This window comes from Lactuca sativa, chromosome 4, assembly GCF_002870075.4.
Source record: "Lactuca sativa cultivar Salinas chromosome 4, Lsat_Salinas_v11, whole genome shotgun sequence".
Classification (NCBI taxonomy): domain Eukaryota; kingdom Viridiplantae; phylum Streptophyta; class Magnoliopsida; order Asterales; family Asteraceae; genus Lactuca; species Lactuca sativa.
In genome coordinates this window covers 274,474,805-274,487,539 of record NC_056626.2, presented here as the reverse complement: position 1 = coordinate 274,487,539, position 12,735 = coordinate 274,474,805, and the positions used below count along the sequence as shown (strand labels likewise).

Here is a 12,735-nt window from a genome sequence, read left to right as displayed (position 1 = left end):
TAATCTACCTATAGGTATTGTTCTTATAATTTTAACAATAACAATCATTGTCGCTGCTACCTTCTTTTTTTTTCTTTCCCCCAAACTTTATTTCTCGCTCTCCTTCTGATTTTAGATCTTCCACGCCATAATATTAACATAATACATTGTCTAACTTTGTTTCTATCTATTTTGCTTCTCTTGGTACCATGTTCGTACACATATAGACTAGAAGTCTACCCTTTCGTTTTGAGCGATTAATACGTGTATAATTGTGAGGCATAATTTTGATTTAGTCAACTTTGATATATTCAATTACGCCTTTTACCATATACATCTTGTTTTTATTTTGAAATCTGCCATAAACAAGTGATCCTTATTTACATTGCTCTTTCGTTCTAGATTCGGAAACTTGATTTAAAATGTAATTTTCATTGTATTTTTCTTACAATTAATACACAAGAAGAATACCATTGTTCTTATCATTTATCTAAATCCCTAAAATATATGTGAAAGAATACATTTTCTTATGCTTCTTCTTTTCTTTAAATACATCAAAAGTCTTGAATTTTACTATTATATATTCTCTAAATGATTGTTTTTGTAGAAACACTAAATTAAGAATCCACTATTTTCAATGATCGATATTTTTACACCTTTCTTAAAATAGTATTTTACTTTGCAATTTTCAGTAAGTTCCTAAGCTCTCAAACTTGTATTCATAAGTATTCCGACTCCTCTTAAACTTGAATTTGTCCTGACTTAGACAATTGGACAATTTCTCAAAAGTTTAATATGAATATTTCTATATAAATTCCCTCATTGATGACTTAACCTTTAACATTTATTAATCTCTTTGTTATTTACTACTTCATTTTATTGCCACACATGTATCTTCATTCTCTTGGAATTATCCCATATTTTTAATAACAGTGAGATTACTTATCACTTCTAAAACACTTAAAATGCTATATGCACAATCTGATTTAATCGCCTCCATTTGCATCATTGACTCTCTAAATATATATATTCTTTGAATATAGTTCTACTATTGTAGGAGTAACCGTAGTAGTAATTATAGCCTCGGAGATCCTCAATCATTTCGTGACTTATTTTGTAGACGACACTTAAATAGCCTTTACATTGGAGATGTACCAAAACTTCGTTGCCTAACCTTAGTACTTATTTTTAGGAACTTACCCTCAATCGCTTCTCTTTCATTCGTGCTACCCCTTCTTATTTCAAAATATATCTTTTTCAGATGTAGTAGCCAACCCAGAAGTGAACAAATTGTTCCTAACCTCTTCTTTATTACGTGACGAATTTACACTTAGTGTCGATTTAGAATACGACTTAAGCTTCAATGCGGATTTAACGCTCACTGCAGTGGGTGCTTCAGCAAAACTTATACAGCTCTCTTAATTCAGATAATATCTAACTAGATGATCTTTTTCGAATATGTCGCTATGGTTGGATCATGATTTCCATGATCCTAATTTCTCGCAATCTAGACTGTAGAACTCGAATTAGGGAAACATTAATTTGATTATAGCTAAAGAATTGGGCTCTTCTTTGAAAAAATAAACCCAAAATAATCAAACAGCTCTTCAAGTCACCACCTCTCTAGTTATATAACTGTATTCGGATGAGTTCTAATAGAATGTGTCACAAATTGAATTTCGGGACGAAATTCTTTCAACCGGGGGAGACTGTGACAACCGTCAAAATTCGAGTCGGTTCTAGATTTGACTAGACTTAGTTGCACATATAGGCGCTACACATACTAGACTTAGTAACTAGAAGCTAAGTTATAACATACTAGAAACTTGGAAACAATTAGAATCAATGGATAGTGTACTTAGATTTCACATTGATATGTGAATGCTACATCTACTGAGCTGTAGTGACTATCTATATTAGGGTCACTCTTTGAGTTGAACACCATTTCATGAATCATATACACACATCATGCACTTGACCTAGTGATAGAAATTAGGTCAAAGTCACATAGAAGCTTAAGTCAAAGTTGAAGAGTAGGACTAGTATACTTGATTCCTTAATTTCGCTTGAATCTCGGAATCACTACATAAAATGCCAATAAGCCGATAAAAGAAAAAAAAATATTACAAGCATTATTTCGAACTTGACTAAGAGTTATGAAACTCTAAAATAGTTTGAAGTTTCAAAATTCAATTAATTTTGATATCCAAAGACTTACAAACTCTCAAAAACCCTAAATGCCCTAAAAACTCAAATTTATAAACTTTAACACCTAAAAATCCATAAATTTGGTATGGACTATATAATATCAATTTAAAATAACTCAATTTAGTAAAATATAACCAAAAAAATTGAAGTCATTAGTATTTAACCTTATTTTCTAAGCCAAAAATCAAGGTTTTGTGAAGGAAAATTTAGAATAAGGTGCATGTTTTATAAAAACTTGATATTTTTATAAAATAAAGTTATATTTTATAAAATTTAAGCGAGGGAGACCCTCTCTCCACTCCAAAGTCGGACTCCCCTCTCCCAAGACCCTCCTCCTCTTCCCAATACACCATTTTCCCAAGTCATTAATCAATTTCACTCACTAACTCCATCTCTTTCTCTCTCACACTCCCTCACTTCATTTTCTCTCTATTCTCTCTTCCTCTCTCCCTCAACCACGAAATTCTCCAAAAAATAGGTCATAGAACACACCATGAACTCTAAATCTTAATCATCTTGAGGTGTTCTTAAAGGTAAACCCAAAAATCATTCATTTTCCTTCTCTTTTCCTTCAACTTTTACTTGTTTTCATGGATTTTCTCCATCTTCTACTCCATTCTATTGTAAAATCATCAATATTTGCACCTACTCACGGTTTTGATAATTATGGTGGTAGGATTTCACCCAAAAACAACATGCATGTTGTAAATGGTGAAATCCAAGGACCTAAACCTAAGTTAAAACAATGAAAATGCACTTTTCTACACGTTTTGGTGGAAAATCCCCACATGCATCCAAAGTTTTCTATCAAAAACGATTTTTGAACATTTCAAACTCATGAATGGTCTTCAAAACAACATGCATGTGATGATCTTCAAGCTTAGATGCTTGATGATCAAAGTTTGTTGTTAAAAAGCTTTCAAATATGTTAATGAAAGATTATTTCCAAATAAATATCTAAAAATCATTTTCTAACCAAATCCGATTTTTCCCAGATTCTCATAAACAAAATAAGATTCTCTGTAAATTTCCAGAATATAATTCATTTTTCTCGAATTGTTATAATTAATGCAATAAAATAGGGCAATAAATCATATAAAATACTTCCAGAGATCTATAAATCTGTAATAAATTCGTGGATGACCCCTATGGTGAATAATGACCTCTCCTTAAATTTAATCGATTTATGTTGTTTTTTACTATGATTTTCTATTTTCTTTTTGTTTGGGTATAATAAAGGGAATGGCTAAATAAACACACCCATTTACTAAAAACACAACCTATACTAAATAAACACCCTAATAAAAAAAAGTCAACAATGTCTTTTTATATTGAAGTTTATATACCTAACTTTTTGTTTTTCTTTAATTTACGTGCCTTCTTTTTATTTTTATTTTATTTACTTTTTATTTTTCTTTTCTTTTTCATTTTATGCTTGAATATTAATATTTTTTTGGAGTAATTAAAACATATATATATATATATATATATATAAATTAAATATAAATGATTAATTATTTATTTTTAATGAATATTGATTAATAACATATATATATATATATATATATATATATATATATATATATTTGTATATTATTTAATAATTAAATATAAATTAATACATAAAAACAAAAATATGATGCAAAAAACAATAGCATTAACAATCCTTCATGAATACATAAATGCATAATTCGAGAGAAAATTAATACCCTCTAACAATCCTCTATAGTTATAAAAGGTGTTTCAGGATTGTAAGGTTTCAGTTGTCTATAAAGTTCTAGACGTGACATGAACATAGTTTCCCATCCAGCTGCACATGGGGCTTTGTGGCAGATCCAGAAAGCTGAAATGGTATAAATGATTAATTATTTATTTTTAATTAATATAGATTAATAACATATATATATATATATATATATATATATATATATATATATATATATATATATTTGTATATTATTTAATAATTAAATATAAATTAATACATAAAAACAAAAATATGATGCAAAAAACAATAGCATTAGCAATCCTTCATGAATACATAAATGCATAATTCGAGAGAAAATTAATACCCTCTAACAATCCTCTATAGTTATAAAAGGTGTTTCAGGATTGTAAGGTTTCAGTTGTCTATAAAGTTCTAGACGTGACATGAACATAGTTTCCCATCCAACTGCACATGGGGCTTTGTGGCGGATCCAGAAAGCTGAAATGGTAGGCAGCGGACAATCTCCTTCTAATTGTACCATCACATAATGATTACCATATACAAGTGAAATCGTAATAACGCGATGGTACAAAAATTCTTCCGGACCTTTCCAAAGAGGAAAGAAAGTGAGAGAGCCTTGGTTGGTTAAAAAAGTAAGGACTACACCAAATCTGTTGGCAATGAGGATACCTGTTTCAGGCATAAGTAACCAGTATCTTTTAGGTGCCGGTGATTCTAAGAAATCCAACGAAGTATATAGTTCACCGATTCCATCAGTGAAAACTCTAGCATATGCATCGTACGAACTCAATAACTCGTCTAGTAGTTGACGTCGAACATAGAGCCAGTCATTCTCGCCATACCCAAGACAAACAGATATTGCTCGAAATCCACAGTTTCCATCCCCCTCTACATCTTGTATATGTGTGATGTAAGGATGAAACATCACTTGGATTTCATCTATTAGTCGATGATTGTAGCATGATTGAGGCTCTTCCTTCAAGTATGGAATTTCATTCAAGTCTGTCTCTTCCTTCAAGTCTGGAATTTCATTCAAGTCTGGCTCTTCTTTCAAGTCTGGAATTTCATTCAAGTCTAGAATTGTGGTTATGTATGAACTATGTCTTGCCGGTTCCCTATTGTTCAACTCAACAAATTTTGGCATGGTTGAAAAGTTGCGTCTTCTAGGAGCTTGATTGATAGAATCAGTTTGTTTTTGTTTTTATTTCTTCAAACTTGGTCGTCCACGTGTATTTTTTTGAATTGCGGGTTCTCTAATGTGTGTTTTACTAGGCTGGAATATATCTAGTAGCTTTCTCATCATGCTTTTTTTCACAGCTTCCGGTTGCTTATTGTAGGTTTCTTTAAACATTTCAAATTTACCATCACCACATATATCTTCATTTTCCATAGGAATTGATGGTGAAATTTTAAGCTTTCTCCAGAATACATCTATCGATTCCAATGGAATACACTCACCTGCATTGAAATATCATTAATATATAAACAACCAATATATAACTTAAATTAAAAAAAATAATTGTCAAATGTACCCACCGGAGTTCAAGTACGCTGATAGCATGCAAGCACATGGTAAACCACAACTATTTTGTAGTTTACAACCACAGTTTGAAGAGTCAACTTGATGTACCCGTTGAAGTTCCTCTACAAGCATATCTAGAGCTTTAAGTGAAACGTTACCCCGCAATAAGTCGAAACACGAAAATCTGTGTTCGTGTTTGGAGACAATCATGCTCTTTTCAAAACTCTCATTTATTGCAGTAAGTTGAGACTTCACAAACCGATCAATAGCACCAACAAATTTAGCTAAAGAATAATTTTTTTCTTGTAAGTACTTCTTTAACACTGAATGTTGGCCCTTAATTCTGCTACTAGTTCGTTGTCCAAAGTTCAGATGTTGATCAATCCAAACAGAGACAAACATTTCCTTATACTTGTTTAACCAAACATCGTCCAAATATTGTAAGACATCTGGATTTATATAAATGTTATTTATACATAAAAAGCCTTCTAAATTTATAAACAAGTAATTAAAAAATAAGTAGCATTGTACCTTGATGTTCTCTTAACATTGACTGCAGTTTTCTGTAGTTTTCAGTGTATGATGTCCATGTTGGAGACTCAACAAGTATACTCCACATAGCATGAAAGGATTTCCACTCAGCTTTCAATGGGATTAGCGCCTTACAATGCTTTCTAATATTTTCGGTAATGTGCCATCGACAAAGTAAGCGAGTTGCATAAGGGAAAACTTGTTGGCATGCATTCATCAATGCCAATTCTCTGTCCGTCACTATAACGCGTGGTTGCATGCACTTTTCTAGTGTCAACCTCAGACACGTTAACACCCACTTATAGCTTTCCTCCTTTTCGTTAATGATAAAGGCAAAAGCAATGCTAAATGTCTTGTTGGTTGAAGTTACTCCAACAATCTCAACAAAAGGCATAGCATATTTGTTTGTTTTGTATGTTGCATCAATAATCAAAACGTGTGGAAATGCTTGCCATATATCTAACGATAGAGGATGAATGAAAAACAGGTTTTCCAATTCATTTGAAATATTATTTACGGAAAACTCGATAACAAATTTTTTATCATTCAAAATTCCCATAAGAACCTACATTGAAATATCGTTAATTAATAAAAATTCAATATATAAATTATATGTAAAATATACTTGTTGAAATATTATACCTGCATCGAAGTTTTTCCATCGTTCTGGGACGAGCGAAGCTTGTATTGTGCATTGTATATGGTTTTGAGTATAGAAACATTATTCTCATCATGCTCTTTTAGTATCGAGAGTATGTTGCGTGGTTCAACATTCTGACTTGTCAAGTCGGCCACCAACTTTTTTTCGTTTTCTTTCAACCGTCTAGCATAAGCATGTCCTTCCATATGTTGTGCAAGTGGATGGTTATGTTGATCACATTTCACTCTCAACGTCCAATCATCAAATTATTTTATATACGAACCTACCAATTTAAATGGACAATTGATTTTTTTTGTGCCGGAATTTTTACTTGTTGCTTTAATTTTGTATTCACCACCACGATCACAAATAAGTGTGACATAAGACACCACACCGTTTTCACTTGTCTTTGATCTTCTTCTCACGATGACATAACCAAGCGAAAATGCTTTGTTTTGGACCCATCCCATCAACTCATTTAGAGAATAGAACACCTAAAATTCAAATAATCTCTGTTAATAACTAGTGAACATTACAATGATTAAAAAAAATTAATATCATGATAAGTATCATACCCGTTTGGTGAAAAACGGTGATATCCCCATAAAGAATTCATTGCCTTCATTTAAGTTTTCATCGTAAAAATTCGCCATCTTTTTCGTAAAACTATGAACATAACAAAAAATTGTTAAAAAAAGTAAAACAATATAAAATAACTGATTTTATATATATATATATATATATATATATATATATATATATATATATATATATATATCATTATTATATACAAAAAGCTTTTTTGGTTGAGGGTACTTCGTGCTTTACACACATAGGTTATTTTTGGCGCGTCTAGATTACTCAATTTTCTTCTTGTGCGCGTAGGATTGGAGATTTCAGAAAAAAAAAAAAACTCTTTCTTTTTCTTTTCCACGTTTTATCTCCACCGCTTTCAATGTTTTCCCAACTCCCAATACACCACCGCTATTATCATTTGGAAGTCCAATTTTTGGGTTTTTCTCTGCTTTTCACCACTCCGTCAAAGGGTTGAAGACGAAGAGAAGAGCGTCTCCTATTCAACACAGGTCTGGTTTCTATCGCAACTGTCACCGCCACTCCATCCCCTCTTCTCTTTTTCTTTCCTGTTTCACCAAATCCCCAACTACAGAGACAATGTTCAAGATCATCCGCCCTTAATTGGAGGTGCGATGATAAGCACAACCAGCGCCTTCTCTCTCTCTCTCTCTCTCTCTCTCTCTCTCTCTCACACACACACACCCATGAAATCCCCAACTACAGAGACAATGTTCAAGATCATCCGCCCTTAATTGGAGGTGCGACTATAAGCACAACCAGCGCCTTCTCTCTCTCTCTCTCTCTCTCTCTCTCTCTCTCTCTCTCTTTCTCATACACACACACACCTATGAAATCATACCTTCACCACCATTTACTTCCGTCTTGAAGGTTTCGTTCTTCTATTGTGATTGTACAAGGGTTGTCATAACACCAACTGAGTAAGTTTCTCAAAGTTAGGTATGTTAAATTTTTAACCTTTAACTGATTAATTTGTTTTTTTTGGGGGATTTTGATTTCAGGATCATCTAATTCTCCACAGAAGAGAGTTGGGAGTTGCTCAAATAAGGTTGAGGTCAAGTAATCTATTCTCTTATCTTCAAATTAACTTTTGGTAATTTAAATTTGAATGTTTGTGTATATTTCAGTCCTTGATTATGTGATACTTTTATGTATAGAACTGTTTTTGGGTAAAAAGTTATCATAATTTGTTAACCCTAGCTCCATTTAAACTCTGTTATCATATGGATGTAGCTTTATCACAATTCATATTGCCTAAGAAACTCATTTACGATTCTCATGTTGTTTTCATTAGGAGTCAATTTTAAAGTTTTGTTACATTCCAAGCATACACACTACTGCTGAAAATGTTGCATTTTCTTAGGACAAAAGGCAAGAAAGTAAATCTGGATAAAAAATTACTCCATCATTTTAAAGAAAATGCATTTTCTTAGGACAACACAAAAGGCAAGTGTTATATTTTTTTGGGATTGTAAAAGTAGCTAATTATCATAAATAGTCTTTTAATTTTTTTTCATTTCTACAAGAGTGACTCTCTCTTAAACAAAAAATAGAGTTTTAAGGCTTGAATAGTTGATTCCTTTGTTTTTTTTGTAATATTATAATTTAAATAGTTATCCTTACTTTTCTTTTCCAATTTATTTTATGTAGTGTCCATGGTAAAGCAGTCGGGGAGAGAATTTCTGCCCAAGTTCCATTAGCAGAAGTTGCTCTTATCAATGGAGTTGCCAAGGTGTGTACGGTTGTTACTTTTTTCTGTTATTTTTTTTTAATAATGTCATGCAACAAAACTGGAATAAATGAACTTATGTACCAAAATCAATTTTAAATATGTAAACAGTAAATTACACTGCTAATAATGTCGACAACTTTATTTTGATTTTATTTTTCTTTTCAATCTTACTCTATTACTGTGGTATTTACTTTGTAGGGTTATGTATCAAACAACAGAATATGAGAAGCCTAATGTGTGTTGATGTTTGAAGATGTTTTTGTGCTTATATTTAACGAGAGTCTGTTTCAGGTTTTTTAAAGGAAGTGACGAGTTCTATAAGCTTTGTGTATCGATTACTTTCTTTAGAAGTTTTTATAATATTGTTTTTTGCACTTGTGAAAAATACTGAAGATGTTCGCCTATGTACCAGTTATTTTAGTACTTTATGTCGATCTGTGTGATAAAACTTCCAAATTTCAGTGGTAGTAATCACTTTTAATATCATGAGGGGCTGCACTTTTTTTATGGCTAAAAAAGAGTATAGGAGAAAAGCCATTCTGAAATGGAAAAAAAATAGTGGTCGTCTTGAAAAAATAGTTGAAAAGTTGGATATGGTTGCTTGTACTTTAGGATTTAAGAAACGGTATAGAAAAGAAGCCATTATAAAGTGGAAAAGAAAAAGACTTAAGAGTATTGGCAATAGACAATTTTCATCCACCAAAACAGTTGTAAGAACTTTACTTCCTCCTCCTATGAACATGACAAAAGGAAAACATCTCCTACGACAGGTTATTTCGAGTGCTGATATTCTTCCTGATGTTTTATGTTGCTCTTATTGTGGTGCCATGAAATTTTATTCAGAAACATCGAACTTTTGTTGTTTAGAAGGGCGAATTGTTTTATCAACTAATGAACTCCCGTCTATGATGCATAATTTGTTGACTTCTACGTCTGACCTTTCAAAATCTTTTAGGACGTATATTAGAACATATAATAATCATTTTGCATTTACTTCATTTGGTGTTAGGGCCGACAATGATCTGTCAAAAAGAAATATGGGTATATATACTTTTAGAGTACAGGGTCAGGTCTATCATTTTCTCAATGATTTACAACTTGATGAGAAAAGTGCCAAAAATCTTCAACTGTATTTTCATGACACTGAAAATGAAATAGAAAACCGATTTATATCTTCTCCACGGTTATCTAAAGAGTTAATTGCAATATGTATGGCCTATCTGCAACAAAATCCTTATGCACGGTTTTTCAGCAATTTAAGAGATGTTCCATGTTTTGCTGAATACAAGATTATTCTTAAGACTATCCCCGGACAAGATCAACAGGTGTATAACAAACCGGATGTTTCACAAGTAGCTGCTCTTTGGGTCGAAGGCGAAGACAATGGGGAACAAGGTCAGAGGAACATTGAAGTGAAAACACATAGTGATCAGTCCAGAACTGTTCAATATTATTATGGCTGCTATGATCCGTTACAGTATCCTTTAATGTTTCCGTTTGGAGAACTTGGTTGGCATCAGCATATTCCGAAAAAAACTACTTCCCAAAGGATGAAAAGAGGAAAAGTTATTTCTGAGGCAGAAACACTCATCTCACCCTGGGCTGCTACAAATGTTGATGAACTACTGGATATGGAAGAGAGTGGTATGAAATACCTTTTTCTCATATTGTGTTTCTTTGTTTTATTTGTACTTATTGTATTTCTCTGTTGTCACAGTTTTGGGACGCAGTCTAGAGACTTCAAAATGTGTTTCGATAAGGGAATATTATGCCTATAAGCTTCAGATACGCAGAAATGATAAATCTTGCTCATTGCTTTTTGGTCGTTTGTTACAACAATATATAGTTGACAACTATGTTAAATTGGAGACACAAAGATTAGCTTTCTACAGAACACAACAACAAGAGTTACGACAAGAATTCCTTCAAGGGGTGGTGGACGCAATGGCAAGTGGGGAAACAAATGCTTCATCTATTGGGAAGAGAGTCATTCTACCAGCAAATTTTATTGGTGGTCCGAGAAATATGAGACGTAGGTACATTGATGCTATGGCACTCGTACAAAAATTTGGAAAGCCAGATATTTTCCTAACTTTGACATGTAACCCTAATTGGCTTGAAATAAAACAACACTTGATGCCTCATGAGGAAACACAAAATAGGGCCGATTTGATTGTTAGAGTATTCCATGCAAAGCTTCAGCAATTTAAAGATGAAATCTTCAAAAAAGAAATATTTGGAAAGGTTGTCGCATACACTTATGTTGTGGAGTTCCAAAAAAGAGGTCTGCCGCATGCTCATTTTTTGCTTATACTTGCACCACACTATAAGATGCACCACACAGAAGAATATGATGAGATAGTTTGTGATGAAATACCAGATAAAAATGCAAATCCTCATCTATTTAGGATGGTAGTGAAACATATGTTTCACGGTCCATGTTGTTCCCTTAATCCAGACAATGTTTGTATGAAAAAAATGGGAACTTGTAAGAATTTCTATCCAAAAGATTTTTCATCTCAAACAACTCAAGGTGATGATGCATATCCTTCTTACAGAAGACGTGGCAACGGAGTTAAAGTTATGGTGAGAGGTGCTGAGCTCGACAACAGATGGATTGTTCCATATAACCCATATTTACTTTGTAAGTTTGATTGTCATGTAAATATAGAAATATGTTCCACAATAAAAGCTGTAAAATACATATATAAGTACATATGCAAAGGATGTGATAAAATCAGTTTTGTTGTTTCTTCAAAAGATGATGATGAATCCATAAATGAGATTGATCGGTTTCAAGCAGGTAGATAGATATCCCCACCTGAAGGAGCATGGCGGATTTTCGATGGGTGAAATTAAACCAGCCGTTATTCATTTGCCTCTTCATTTGGAGAATTTTCAGCCAATCACATTTAAAAAGAGAGAACGTTTGAAGAATATTGTTGAAAATGCTGATAAAAGAAAGACAATGTTGACCGAGTTTTTTGTTAAAAATAGAACGGACCGATTTGAACAAAGTTTAAATTTAACATACGTCCAATTTCCTGATCATTTTGTGTGGAAGTCGAACAAAAAGGTTTGGATACCTAGGCAACAAGATAATTCAATAGGGCGTATAGTGGTTGCCCATCCAAGTGAAGGTGAAAGATATTATCTGAGGATGCTTTTATTGAAAATTCGTTGTCCTAAATCATATGAAGATCTTAAGGTTTTTAATGGAGTTCAGGTTGCCACATTTCGAGAATCTGCATTGGTTCATGGATATTTAATTGATGATAACAGTCAACAGTTATGTCTCCAAGAGGCATCGGTGTTCAACATGCCGTACGAACTACGGAGACTTTTTGCAACGTTACTTGTTTACACGACTCCAAACAATCCCCTCCAACTGTGGGTATCTTTTGAAGATTCGATGTTGGAAGATCTTATACAGTGTGATCAGTACACGCGTAAAGAAGCTACTAGATGTGCATTTCAGCAAGTAAACGCGTTCTTACAATCAATAGGAAGACAACTTAATGAGTTTGATGTCTTGCCTCCTGACTTTTCATATGATGATTTGGAAGATGAAAGAAGAGAAATAAGAGCAGAAAAGAGTATTGTTGTATGTGAGGCTGATTTACAAGCAATACACAATCTCAATGAAAAACAGAAAGTTGCATTTGATAAAATCATTGGAGCAGTGGATTGCAAGAAAAGTGGGGCATTCTTTGTTGATGGACCAGGAGGTACAGGCAAAACTTTTCTCTACAGAGCTTTGCTAGCAAAGATCAGATCAGAAGGACAAATTGCTTTAGCCA

General features: G+C 32.9%; 3 protein-coding genes across 3 annotated transcripts; 1 reads left to right on the top strand and 2 right to left on the bottom strand.

Annotated features, from left to right (window-relative positions):
• Positions 1–4,262: 4,262 nt before the first annotated feature.
• LOC128133627 (uncharacterized) lies at positions 4,263–5,060 on the bottom strand. The gene has a single exon (XM_052771139.1). It carries the CDS (start codon positions 5,058–5,060, stop codon positions 4,263–4,265), a length of 798 nt encoding a protein of 265 aa, XP_052627099.1.
• An 886-nt stretch (positions 5,061–5,946) lies between these two features.
• LOC111891996 (protein FAR1-RELATED SEQUENCE 5) lies at positions 5,947–7,262 on the bottom strand. The gene is made up of 4 exons (XM_052771138.1): positions 7,185–7,262; positions 6,941–7,103; positions 6,612–6,808; positions 5,947–6,534 (listed from the first exon to the last, which is right to left on the bottom strand). Exons 1-4 carry the CDS (start codon positions 7,260–7,262, stop codon positions 5,947–5,949), a joined length of 1,026 nt encoding a protein of 341 aa, XP_052627098.1.
• Positions 7,263–9,441: 2,179 nt separating this feature from the next.
• Positions 9,442–11,746, top strand: LOC111891995 (uncharacterized). Its single transcript, XM_023888052.1, has 2 exons — positions 9,442–10,579; positions 10,653–11,746. Exons 1-2 carry the CDS (start codon positions 9,442–9,444, stop codon positions 11,744–11,746), a joined length of 2,232 nt encoding a protein of 743 aa, XP_023743820.1.
• Positions 11,747–12,735: the final 989 nt, after the last annotated feature.